The following is a 12,502-nucleotide window of genomic DNA, read 5'->3' as shown; positions in this document are numbered from 1 at the left end:
TTCCTTGACACTTCAGCTTCTTATAAGCAACCCATCAATTGACTTCAACCGTTTCTTTCCTAATTATAACAAGTGTGGCCTTTTGGCCTGCAAAAGCTTACAGGTTGCGGAGCATCTTTCTTTTGGAGACGGATGGGCTGCGCTTGTTCTTATTTTTCCCTTCATCTCCTTCAAATATTTAGCTTTGCTTTTGTTTATTTCTTTAATGGATTCTTGCTCGCCAAATTTGGCATTGCCTTGCTTACAGTGTTACATCTGGGCCCCATTCTTGCAAGAGAATTCTGGTCAGGAAGAATAATCAGAATTATTGCTTTTGTTCTTTCGTGCTATTTGCATGTTCAGCTAGTTGCTTCTTTCACATTTTCTTTTCAGTCTCTAGTCAGGTGAAAGGAGCTAAAAGCCAAAACACTACTATTAGAATCCATGGTATTTATTTTATAGACATACACACACACACACATGTACACACGCACATCCAAACATTTATGTCCATAAACAGTATAGAAGGGGTGACTCTGAGTCATGGTATTAAGTTAGATAGGATATTCTGTATCCTCATGGCTCTTCTGTTTGGGGACTACAGCCTTTCTGCAGGCAGCACAGAACCTTGGTTCTCAGGCTTTTTTTTACCTTCAAGAGGAGGAGAGTAGCTGAATCCTCAGGCAACACTTTTTAGAGTGACTGCTTGTGTCCTGACAGCTCACCATTTTCCTAGAAGTTCATATCTCTATTATAAATCTAATAAAATAAAATAAAATTAAATTAAAAATCTCTTGCCCATTTCCTTTCCCATTTGTATCCTAAACTATTATTACTAAAAATTAGTAACAGGCAGTCCAACAATAGGATGCTAATATTTTTGCTAAGTAAATTCTATTTAGGCATTTTCCTTGTCAATGTATACACACATTCCCGTTTCTGGCCAAATCAACAGCTAAGTGACATTCATGCATATCCATCTTCTATTTATGAAGGAAAGTTGTAGATCCTTGATCTTTGTTAAGAATAATGCAATAGCGCACTATTATATAACAGTGCAATATAATTGCCGTAAGCAATGTTAAAAACTTATGTTTCCTTAAAATACACTTTTTAAAACGTTTATAGTCCAATGTACACTTGAACAGAATAAATATATTTGAACATGGATGAAATTCTACATAAATATATACAGAATTAGTTTTGGTCTATTTATATTCAACAACTGTTTTCTTTCCCATCTCCCAAATTAAAACTATGTCCTTTTTGTTTGAAGAGGAAAAGTAAATTCCTCATGCATCTCATTTTCCCTAACTAACATACTTCCTTAAAAAACAGTAGGATAATAGACAAGCCACTAAGAAGCAGAATTTGAAGCAGGAGAAATGTAATAGGCAATTTATTAGCATTTGCAATGTCTCCAAACTGTGCTAATCAGTCCTAATCTATTGGTATTCTAACATCAGGAGAAGGTGTTCCCACTAACAAACCAGAAGAGAAAAACTTCTTTTCCTGTGACTCCCAGATTTTGCATCAGAGTCCCCCAATCTCTGGAGAATATACAATTAATATGTAATTGAGGATATATGAAGAACCGCAAAAGGAGACCATGTATATACTTTTATATGATACTGGATTCAGTTTTTTCATGTCTAGAAGAGATTTCTAAGAATTGATATGTGAAAGAAATCCTGTTTTATCTATTGAGAAATGAAATGAGCATTGAGTAACATGAACTAGTTTACATCAATGTCAGTAGCATTATCTGAGGCCAAAATAATGGCCTTTAAAAAAAATGCTGTATCCCACATAATCTAATATAAAATTAGTTTATAGTAAAGTTGGGCGATACACTATCCACATTGTAAAATTCTGGCCAGTTTAAATTAAATAAAAAATGTGATCAATAAGGTAGGGGGTTTTCTTTTGTTTCTTTTTATTTATTTATTTCTTTTTATTACATTTATATCCCGCCCTTCTCCGAAGACTCAGGGCGGCTTACAAGCTTAGCAGTAGCCTTCATTCTATGTTTTTCTTTTTTTGCTAGCAATACTCATGTTGGTAACCAATATCCACAGTTCTATTGAGAATTTTAAACATTGTAATGGTCCCATTAAGATTTCTTAGAAAGTATACTAAATGAACTATGACTGCAAATTCTAAAAAGAAAAATTCTGGTTCTTTGTATGTAGAACTAGATGTCTCAAGGAGTACTGTTCCCAATTTTTAATCCTAGCAGGTGAAATGGGATCTAGTTTTAATGTTTTCCTATATTATCCGGAGTTTCCTTTTCTCTATTTCCTTTCTCTTTTAAGATAAAGAAAAAAGTTGTAATCTCATTTTAGATTGGGACTTAACTCCCTATTAGTTGTTTCAAACCAAAATTGAAGGTGGATGCTTTCTTGGTACCGCTTGGTTGTGACTGAAAAGCGAAGCTACTAGGAAGACTTGGCTTGGATTTACCTAAAGTCTCAATCCTTTTCCCCCCCTCACAGTACATTCAAGCAGAACCCCCTACCAATAAATCATTATCCAACCTAGTGGTACAGCTGCTGCAGTTCCAAGAGGAAGTATTTGGGAAGCATGTCAGCAATGCACCGCTCACAAAGTTGCCAGTAAGTGCCAAAGTTTTCTTAATTTTTAAGAAAACAATATTGAGTAATTTTAGAAGATAATACTCAGCAGAGCAGTAATCCCTTGGATAGCCTAGTAATGTAAGACTTGAGTGATCCATCAGACTCTTCAAAATATAAGACCTTTATGTAGAAACCCTCCTGTAGATAGGAAATAAGTATGTGGGGGGGGCACACCAAACATTTTTATCTGATGCTATAGAGAGGTTTATGTAAGGAAACAACACCAGCCAAAATTTTACTTGTAATTTGAAATGGCACTGACCAAAATTCTAGGGTTATAGTCGGTATAATTTATGGAACAGCTCGTAGCATCATGGGGATTGCCGATACAAACCATGTATTTTAATGCTGGTTCTTTGTGGAATAGCATAGTGCATCATTCTAAGGCAAGTATAATACGTATCTTCTAATGCAGTCATGTTGCTTGCAATCATGTAATGTTTCTCTTAAGAGAAATATGCACTATTAATTATTGTGTTCACGTGCAGAACAGAACTGTTTTATATTTTGATCAAGGTTGACAGATTTTTGATGCTAAAAAATTCTGCTGTACTTTCATAGTTCCTTTACATCTTTGCAGTTTCATTTTTAGATTGTTGTGAAAATGCGATAGGAAACTAACTTTTCAAGGAGCAACATTTACAGCATTGACCAGATGTCACTTTTGTATCTGAGCTGAACCTCCTCTTCTTTTCTTCCTAACACATAGTGATTATGCATGGCAGAAAGAAAGAAAGAAAGAAAGAAAGAAAGAAAGAAAGAAAGGAAGAAAGAAAGAAAGAAAGAAAGAAAGAGAGAGAGAGAGAGAAAGAAAGAGAGAGAGAGAGAGAAAGAAAGAAAGAGAAAGAAAAGAAAGAAAGAAAGAAAGAAAGAAAGATAGATTATGCAAATTCAGCTTGCAATGTGCAAGTTTGTGCAAAGTGGAATTGCTTTCTTTATTTTTTTAGGCAGAATCAGAGAAGAATCTGCCTGACAATTAAGAAAATAAAATTAATTCTAGACTCCTCGTTAATGTGATCTCCCTGAACATTTTCCTTTCTATTGTGTTAATTAATCTTTGGGAAATAAATGTTCCATTTGTTTGAAGAGCAAAAGGAAATAGAAAGGGAGGAAAAGAATGAAAATGTTGAAGAGAGAAGGGAAAGGAGAATGAAAGAGAAATTTTTGGAGCAGATGAAGTTGAATTAACTTTTTTTTTTGCTTCCTCTGCCTATTATAGATTAAATGCTTCTTAGATTTCAAAGCTGGTGGCGCCCTATGTCACATCCTTGCAGCAGCTTATAAATTCAAGAGTGACCAAGGATGGTAAGCCTTCTATTTATTATTCTTACTATGTGTTATGAAATAATAGCAATCTGTGTTTTTATGATAGAAAATCCTGTTTCAAGAAGAAATTATTGATATATTTGGGAAGTTTAAATGTTTAAGAAGAAATAAATTGTACCTGTGTTAAGAGTGTTGCATTATTGCTTTACATTCCTTTTCCCTTTCATTTTATTGGAAGTTGAGGTTATTGAACAATGGCATACTGGGTTGTAACTGAAATCGTGTATTTTGTCTTCCTAATGACCTCTCTTAAATATTTTCTATTATTTATTTCACAGTATTTATAGCCCACTCCATTCTTTTGGTAGGGCAGAATATAAAGTCAAAGTTAATAAAAGCCCAGCATGCAAAATTAAAATAACATTTTTTTAGAAAAGGTCATCAATAAGTGCCATGGACACCCATAGAATTCAACAAATAAACAGAGTTGAACCCATGCTGAAATAAGATTGCCTTGGACTGTTTACAAAATGTTAGAAGGGATGGGGCTATCCATACCACTGGGAGGAGAGTATTCCACAAAGTAGTAACTGCCACACAGAAAGCTTGTCACCTGATAAAAGCCATACAAAGTAGACCACACCAAGAAATAGACAGCCTGTAGGCCTAAAATACTTTTCTTAAGATTGCCTATAGTAACAGAACCTTGCAAATCTGAATGAGCTTCCCATCCTTCCTCTTTTGTCTTCATGTAAGTTTGGCGGCTGGGGGAGGCTGAGATACCTTCATAATCTTCCCTCCTTTTTTAAAAAAATCCCATTTATATCCCGGCCTTCTCCGAAGACTCAGGGCGGCTTACAATCTAAGAAGCACAAATCAATGTGCTTAGCAGTAGCCTTCATTCTATGCCTGCTTATTAGGGCTTTCGCCCCCCCCAAGCGGCATTAAATAACGTTTATCTCCTTTTACCTTATTAATGGATCTTCCTTCTGTCTGCCAAAGTCTTCTTTACTCTCTCTGCCTCGTCTATACCCTATGAATTTTGTGAGGAAGGGAACCTGTAATAGGCCTTGTCTTAATGACTATATCAAACGGGCAGATCCAATGTTTACAGAGTGGTGTTTGATGCATGCCAGTGCTGCACTGAAAGCAATGACCACTATCTTGAAGCGGGATTGGAAACCAACTGTCAATCAGTGCAATGACCTCAGGATAAGAATTATACCAGCCTGGCAGGGTTGTTCTGTCAGGAGTTTAGCTGCTTACGTTTCTACGATCTGTAGCTTTGAGGTCACTTTTGGAAGCAACCCCACATAGAGCATGTTACAGTAATTCAATTGAGTGATGACCAGGGAACGTTACAACAGCATCTTGGGCCAAGAGAGGTGGCAATTGGTGCATTAACTGGAGTCACAATTTCTATCTGCAGTTTAAGCAGGCTCCAGGAGAATATCCAGGTCATAAATTAACCCCTGCAGTGAGAGTATGACTCCATCTAGAATGGCTATAGTAGCCAGTATTACTAAGTTGCTCAGATATTTGTTGACAAAATTGGCTAGATTTAATTTGGGCTTTTTTTGCTCCATCTAGATCCTCTGGGCAACGATATAGTGCTTTTGGGCCATCTTTGGCTTGGCCCAAAGTAGCAATTCATAACTATGTTATTTGCACATTGATGACACTCACCCTGAACTGCCGAATGATCTCCTCCAGTAGTTTCATGTACATGTTAAATAAAATGGATGGAATCACTAAACTTTGAGGTACTCCATGCTGGAGTACCCAGGGATGGGAGTTCCAATCCTCCCAATCATGACCACTGATTAGAACTGCCCACTGAGGTAAGAGTGGAACCAGCACAAAGGAGTGTATCCAACTCTCCACCTTGCAGGTGAACCATAAAAATATTAAGGTTAGAGGCACTGCAGGTGAACAGGAGATCTAATAGGACCAAGCGTGGTATATTCTCCCCATTTAGCAAAGAAAAGTTGTACACCAGATTTCCAGATCCTGTCTTTGAAGTGATCCCATTATTTCATTCCCTGCTCCAAAGTAAAGGCCAAATCAGGTGTTTGCTTCCATCGTGTACTTCCCCGTGTATGTCAGAGAGACAATTCCCTGAGACAATCCTGTGGAAGCTATGAATTCATGGGTTACACTAAAACCATCTTTAGGGCATGGAGATTTTAATCCCCTAGGACCAAAGCCCTTGATAATTCCTTCAATCCCAACCCCAACATGAAGTTCAGGAGGTTGTAGAGTGCCACAACTAGGCAGTCAGTACTTCAGCTTGTGATGTAGTGCTTCCCATCATTACAAGGGTTTCACAAATTACAGCAACCTTCCTTCTCCCCTAGCTTTAGCATCATAGGTCCTGTAAAGCCTAAAATCCAGCCAGTTGTCAGTAATAGAAGCCAGGTCTATATGTTTGGGCAACACCATATCATGGATAGAAGGAATCTTATTCTTTAGATCAGGAATGGGGAACCTTTCGATGATTAAGACTATTGAAACAATTACATTAAAAAAATAAAATTAAGAGAGGTTGGGCTGAAAAAAAGTGATTTGTTCAAAAGCATCCATTGAAATATTGGACTTGAACTTGGAACTCCCCAGTACAATGCTATTTCTATCCTGGCAAATGTATCTTTTTTGAACAGGGCTGTTCTTGTGGCGTAGGTAGTAGTAATGGGTAGGGAGATGCTATGGCTGCTTTGTTTAGGAGAGTATTTTATGATACTGGAATTGCCTGATGCACACTTTCATTTGCTTCAGGAATAAAAAGAACAGTCTTCATGTAGAAGTCAGTCTTTTAATCCAGGATGAATCAAGATCTATAATAGCAGGTTTGCTCTGTGGCCTTACTGGGATATCCAGCCTCAGACATCAGACTTTATGAAATGCCTCTGTCCTGCCTAGTTGTAAAATAGGTTATTTACAAAATATGAACTCTGCTTTTTATTGAAGGCTGTTTTTTTTCCTCCCCCCAAAAAAGGCGACGTTTTGATTTCCAGAATCCCTCGCGGATGGATCGAAATGTGGAGATGTTCATGACGATTGAAAAATCTCTGGTACAGGTAAAGAGGCCTGTTTTTTTAAAAAAAAACCTCAGTTTTTTTAATCTGAGCCCAAAACACTTAATTTTCTTCTTCTTCTTTCTCAGAACAATTGTCTGTCTCGTCCTAACATTTATCTGCATCCAGATATTGACCCCAAATTGCAAGCCAAGCTGAAAGACATTGTCAAACGACATCAGGTGGGCAAGATATCAGAACAGCTCAGTGAGGAATGGCAGACCTTGGGCCTCACCGTCTCCCATTCCTCGTTATATATTGCGACCTTTGCCCAACTGAGCATCTTGCATATATAGTGGGGTTTCAGGCCCCCAAATACTAGCAGTTTCCTGTCGTTTACAAACATGGGAGAACATGGTGTTTCCAGTTGTACTTAGAAATAATGTTGTTTAATAGAGTGATGTACAATAGTTTTGCTGCTGAATCTTTGATGGGACCCCTTAATTATTTTTTCCTTCTGCAACTGAACCAACTATTTGTTTCAGAGATGTAATTTTTCAACATTATTGTTCTAGAAAACAGTAAATAATTAGCAGCAACATAGGATGACACCTTAGAAATGAGGTCAGGTTCTTTTAAAAACCTGCAGTCAGTTAGTTCAATAATTGTTGAAAACAGTAGCTGAACAACCTCAGAAAAGCACTGGAGCATGCACTGTGAACTGTATTGCATCAGTATGGTCCTCAGAGGAGTCAGCGGCACAATCACTGAACATTCAAGATTGGGAAAGGTATTTGACCGTAAGGACTAGCCCCATGGAATTGTGCTTGATTAGCTGTTAACAATAAAGTAGTGTTAATGCTATACATGACTCATAGGCTAAATCAGAGCTAGGCTCCTGAAGGGGTGAAGAGCATGATTTCTGTCATACTGATAAATGACAATTTTTTTTAAAGATTTTAAATCTTTTCTAACATTGTTTTATTTAGTGGCTTATCTAAAATGAAGGAAAGCAGGGGTGTCAGGTTTTGGTTGTGTGAACCATACTTCAACACCACGATCAAAAAGAACATTGAAGGCATTGAGAAATCATTTTGAGCAGAAGGTGGCCCCTGTATGATTTACATTTTGATATTCCCATGACTTACTTTATTTTATTTTATTTTATTTTTATTTATTTTATTTTATTTTATTATTTTATTTTATTATTTTATTATTTTATTTTATTTTATTTTATTTTGTTTTATTATTTTATTATTATTTTATTTATTTTAGGGAACCATAACTGAAGATAAGAGCAGTGCCTCCCATATTGCCTTCCCTGTTCCTGGTAGCTTGGAAGAAGGTAAGATTTCACTCTGATTTTGATCAGAGCTAATACAGAGTTTTGAGTTTAAAATATCTTTCTCAGTGGTTATTGGTTGTACATAGTTTATGAACAGTGGTTGTTTACATACAACTATGCTTTGTTTAAGTAGTACAGAATGTAACACTACAGTAAACCCTCAGTTTAACAGACTTTGGATACAGTAGACTATTTATTTATTCAGATTTCCCCTTCATTTGATGTATCAAGATTTAAATTGAGGTCTTATAGCAAGTGATCTTCTGCCAACCTAGCAGTTTGAAAGCACGTAAAAATGCAAGTAGAAAAATAGGGACCACTGGTGGGAAGGTAACCAGCGTTCCGTGCGCCTTTGGCGTCTAGTCATGCCGGCCACATGACCACGGAGACGTCCTCGGACAAGCGTTGGCTCTTCGGCTTTGAAATGGAGTTGAGCACCGGCCCCTAGAGTTGGAAACGACTAGCACGCGTGTGCGGGGGAACCTTTACCTTTACCTTTACTAGCAAGTGATGCCATTTATACAAGTCATGTAATTATGCAAATGACATAAATTGAGGTAGATTATGTACTTGTGGGTTTAATGGACACCATTAAGTGATCTGTTAAATTGAGATTTTACTGTACGTTTAAAAATGTTTTCAAGGATTTTATTTCCAGTGGCTTTATGGGTAAATAGAATAAGTACAATTACAATGAAAGAAATCCCATTTTAAAACAACAGTGACCCTGATATACCTGTCCATAAAGATGGGGAGCTTAAATTGTAGAAAAACTACCATACTTTTAAAATTAACATTTAAGCTCTTAACTCTTGATTCTTACAATATCTTTAATGTCTAAGATGCATTAAAAAAATTTCTTTCCATATCCCACAATATACAATTCTCAATAGTATTTTGTTTTTATTGTTGCTGTCTAGCTCAGCCTCTTAATAGTCATCTCCAATTTAAGGACACTGTATTTTTTTTCCTGCTGGTTTATATCTTGAATTTACTTTTAGCTTTTATTTATATATTTTCCTTTGTTCAGTTATTGTTCATGTCCTCTCCTGTCTATACCTGTTTCATGTAAATACTATGGTGGTAGGCAGAATACATCTGTGATTTTATTTTGAAAAGTGATTTAAACCACCAAATAATAGCATTTCACACAGAGAGCGCATAGGGGGCAACAGCATAATTATAAAGATCAGTCTTCTGTATGGAGGGAAGATTGTGAAATACAGTTCTTGACGCTTAAAAACCATTCCTTAATTTTTTATGAAAATAGGTTGTCTTATATTATGTAAAGATGTTCTCATAGAAGCCTGGCAATGAATAGAGTTGAACTGACCTCTTGCCTTTTGTCTATTAAGTGGGCATTTGTAGAAAAATGGTGTTTCCAGGTAATTAAAGGAACGTTTCACTGAATGGTAACTTTATTTTATTTTTACTTATTTTAATATTCATTAGAATATTACACACACGCATACACATAAACACATGAATCTGAAGATAATGTCTATGCATGATCGCGTTTGTATGGGTATAGTTCTTCATTCCTGTTTTGAAGAATTTGCCCTATTACTCTTATGAGAACTTCAGAGCAACTTAATGATACATTTGATACATGTGAAATAACGTGTCATTTTATTGGGTAATAATCACTCTACTGTTTTGTTTTTTAGAAGAATGGGTCCGTCCAATTATGAAGAGAGACAAACAAGTTCTTCTTCACTGGGGCTACTATCCTGACAGGTTTGCCTCAGTCCTCTATAACTAACTATCTTAGTTGATGGGGAAAAATGCATTTGGATAGTTTTTAGATTACATCCTTGTCTTCATTCGTAGCCACTACCTGTAAATGTAAAATAACTAATTAAAGATTGATTGCAGCTGAGTCTTTAATTTTGCCCGCGCTGTTATCGTGAGGCAGTGTAGGAAAATACGTGACTTAACTGATGTGATCGTGGTACGCAGTGAGGTTTTTAGAACCGATCCTTTATTCACGATGGGCTTTCTTTTACAGCTATGACACTTGGATTCCAGCCAGTGAAATTGAAGCCCCTGTGGAGGACGCTCCCACACCAGAGAAACCCCGTAAGGTAATGTGACAGGACAGACTTTGGGGGTTGGACCATTGTGGCATTGTCCCAGAAGAACTTTAGGATGCTTCTAAAATGAACAAGTTCCTGTGTTTTAATTCAGAAGTGGGGAGTAGCTTCTTACCTTTTTTTTCAGCTCAAGGCATCCGGTGATGATCTTGTCTTCTCACTCTCAGGTTCATGCGAAGTGGATCCTAGACACGGACACTTTTAATGAGTGGATGAATGAAGAAGACTATGAGGTAAATGATGAGAAGAGCCCTGTCTCCAGGAGGAAGAAAATCTCCGCCAAGACTCTCACTGACGAGGTACGGTATTTTTTTTTTTATTAAAGCGTTTAGTCCTTTTGGGCTGAATGTTTCAAAACAGGAAAGGACAAAGTCGGCCAAAATATTAGTTTTCCCATTTCTGGAATGGAAAAGAGGCAAGGATTACCATGCCAAAGGTATATTGAAACCTTCAGCTGGAATACAGACCAATTCTAGTAGATTGTCAAGAACAGTCTTGTCGGTTCCAACTGGCTGTAGGAATTTTTACAGTAAGTGATGAATTACGTAGACTAGTCAAATTCAGCAGGGTGCTTGTATTTCTAAATTAATGTGTTCAGAATTTGATCACAGGAATTAGTTAGGCCCCAGCTCTTAAGAGATTCTATTAATTTTCCTTTGTATACCTAAAAAAAAAAGTTCAGTGATGAGCACAGAGATTCTTAATGTGGTTTAAGGAGGCAATTCAAGGCCGCTGGCAAATTGCGTTGACTTCTCTCTCTCCAGGTTAACAGTCCTGATTCGGATCGAAGGGATAAGAAGGGGGGAAATTATAAAAAACGGAAACGTTCCCCTTCTCCTTCACCTACTCCAGAAGCAAAGAAAAAAAATGCCAAGAAAGGGTGAGGAGAAAGAAATATTTTTTTTTTAGTATCTGGGTATGAAGCAACTCTACTCAGTTTCTATCGCATTTCTTAAAGTGCCTTATTCCTTAAAAAAATCAGCCTGCCCTCCTGTCCTATTCCTGAAAGCAAACATGTTACAAGAGGCTGTCTTGGATTAACCAAGAATGGAGTACCCTCTCTATTTGAAGTCCTTCCCTTGAACAGACAACTCCAGGAGTAGTTTGCAACAATATTGCCAATTCTACTCTGTGGATTCACTTCATGAAATCATTCCTAAGACATTTTCAACTCAGCTTTCCTTACTTGAAAGCTGCAGCAGAATCTATTCTGTTGTTCAGGAATAATGATTTAACCTGTAGTTTGATGTATCCACGATTGAGTAACATTGTTTATTGGATCTCTGCCTTTTGCTTTCCATCTGCAGGCCTTCCACACCCTACACCAAATCCAAACGTGGCCACCGTGAGGAAGAACAAGAAGATCTCACAAAAGACATGGATGAACCTTCTCCTGTCCCTAATGTTGAAGAGGTCACGCTGCCCAAAACAGGTCAGAATTTAAAGCTCTATGAATCCCATAACCATGGCTCTTTGTCATAGTTAATATATTGGAGTTGTTTGGAGTGGCTTCTATCAATTACAGCTCCCTTAAAATCTACCATTGTCACATCAGTGTGATGAATAGAATATTATTTTTCTTTTAGTCAGTACACACCTCTGGTCCTTAAAGTGGACAGTGAAAGGTAGGGAACCTGTATTGCACGTACTGTACAGTTAACTTGGAGCCTTGGTGGAGCAGTGGGCTAATGCCTCCTTAAGTAACACCAGCTACCTGCAATTAGTTCAGGTTCGCGTCCCACCAGGCTCAAGGTTGACTCAGCCTTCCATCCTTCCGAGGTAGGTAAAATGAGGACCCAGATTGTTGGGGGCAATAAGCTGACTTTGTAATAATGCCGCTTGGGGGGGGGGGGTGAAAGCCCTAACAAGCAGGCATATACATAGAATGAAGGCTACTGCTAAGCTTGTAAGCCGCCCTGAGTCTTCAGAGAAGGGCGGGATATAAATGTAATAAAAATAATAATAAATAAATAAAATAAAATAAAACAGTTTGTTTAGTGACCATTCAAAGCTACAACAGCACTGAAAAAAGCGACTTATGACCATTTTTCACACTTACGACCATTGCAGCATCTCCATGGTCATATGATCAAAAAATTGATTCTTAGCAATTGACTCATATTTACGATGGTTGCAGTGTCCCAGGGTCATGAGGTCACCTTTTGAGAT

At 37.3% G+C, this 12,502-nt stretch overlaps 1 protein-coding gene across 8 annotated transcripts in view; it reads left to right on the top strand.

Annotated features, from left to right (window-relative positions):
- Window positions 1-12,502, top strand: part of SMARCC2 (SWI/SNF related BAF chromatin remodeling complex subunit C2) — a 31,703-nt gene that overhangs the window by 876 nt on the left and 18,325 nt on the right. For all 8 annotated transcript variants that reach the window (XM_083357092.1, XM_083357089.1, XM_083357090.1 and 5 more), the window contains exons 2-11: window positions 2,475-2,594; window positions 3,835-3,920; window positions 6,877-6,958; window positions 7,045-7,137; window positions 8,171-8,240; window positions 9,908-9,977; window positions 10,249-10,324; window positions 10,501-10,632; window positions 11,098-11,213; window positions 11,641-11,765. In XM_083357092.1, the coding sequence (XP_083213218.1) occupies window positions 2,475-2,594; window positions 3,835-3,920; window positions 6,877-6,958; window positions 7,045-7,137; window positions 8,171-8,240; window positions 9,908-9,977; window positions 10,249-10,324; window positions 10,501-10,632; window positions 11,098-11,213; window positions 11,641-11,765 (970 nt within the window). The remainder of the gene's footprint in view (window positions 1-2,474; window positions 2,595-3,834; window positions 3,921-6,876; window positions 6,959-7,044; window positions 7,138-8,170; window positions 8,241-9,907; window positions 9,978-10,248; window positions 10,325-10,500; window positions 10,633-11,097; window positions 11,214-11,640; window positions 11,766-12,502) is intronic.

The sequence above is a fragment of the Vipera ursinii genome, assembly GCF_947247035.1.
Source record: "Vipera ursinii genome assembly, chromosome: 2".
Lineage (NCBI taxonomy): Eukaryota > Metazoa > Chordata > Lepidosauria > Squamata > Viperidae > Vipera > Vipera ursinii.
The sequence above is the reverse complement of the archived record's forward strand: the minus strand, read 5'-3'. Positions and strand labels throughout refer to the sequence as shown.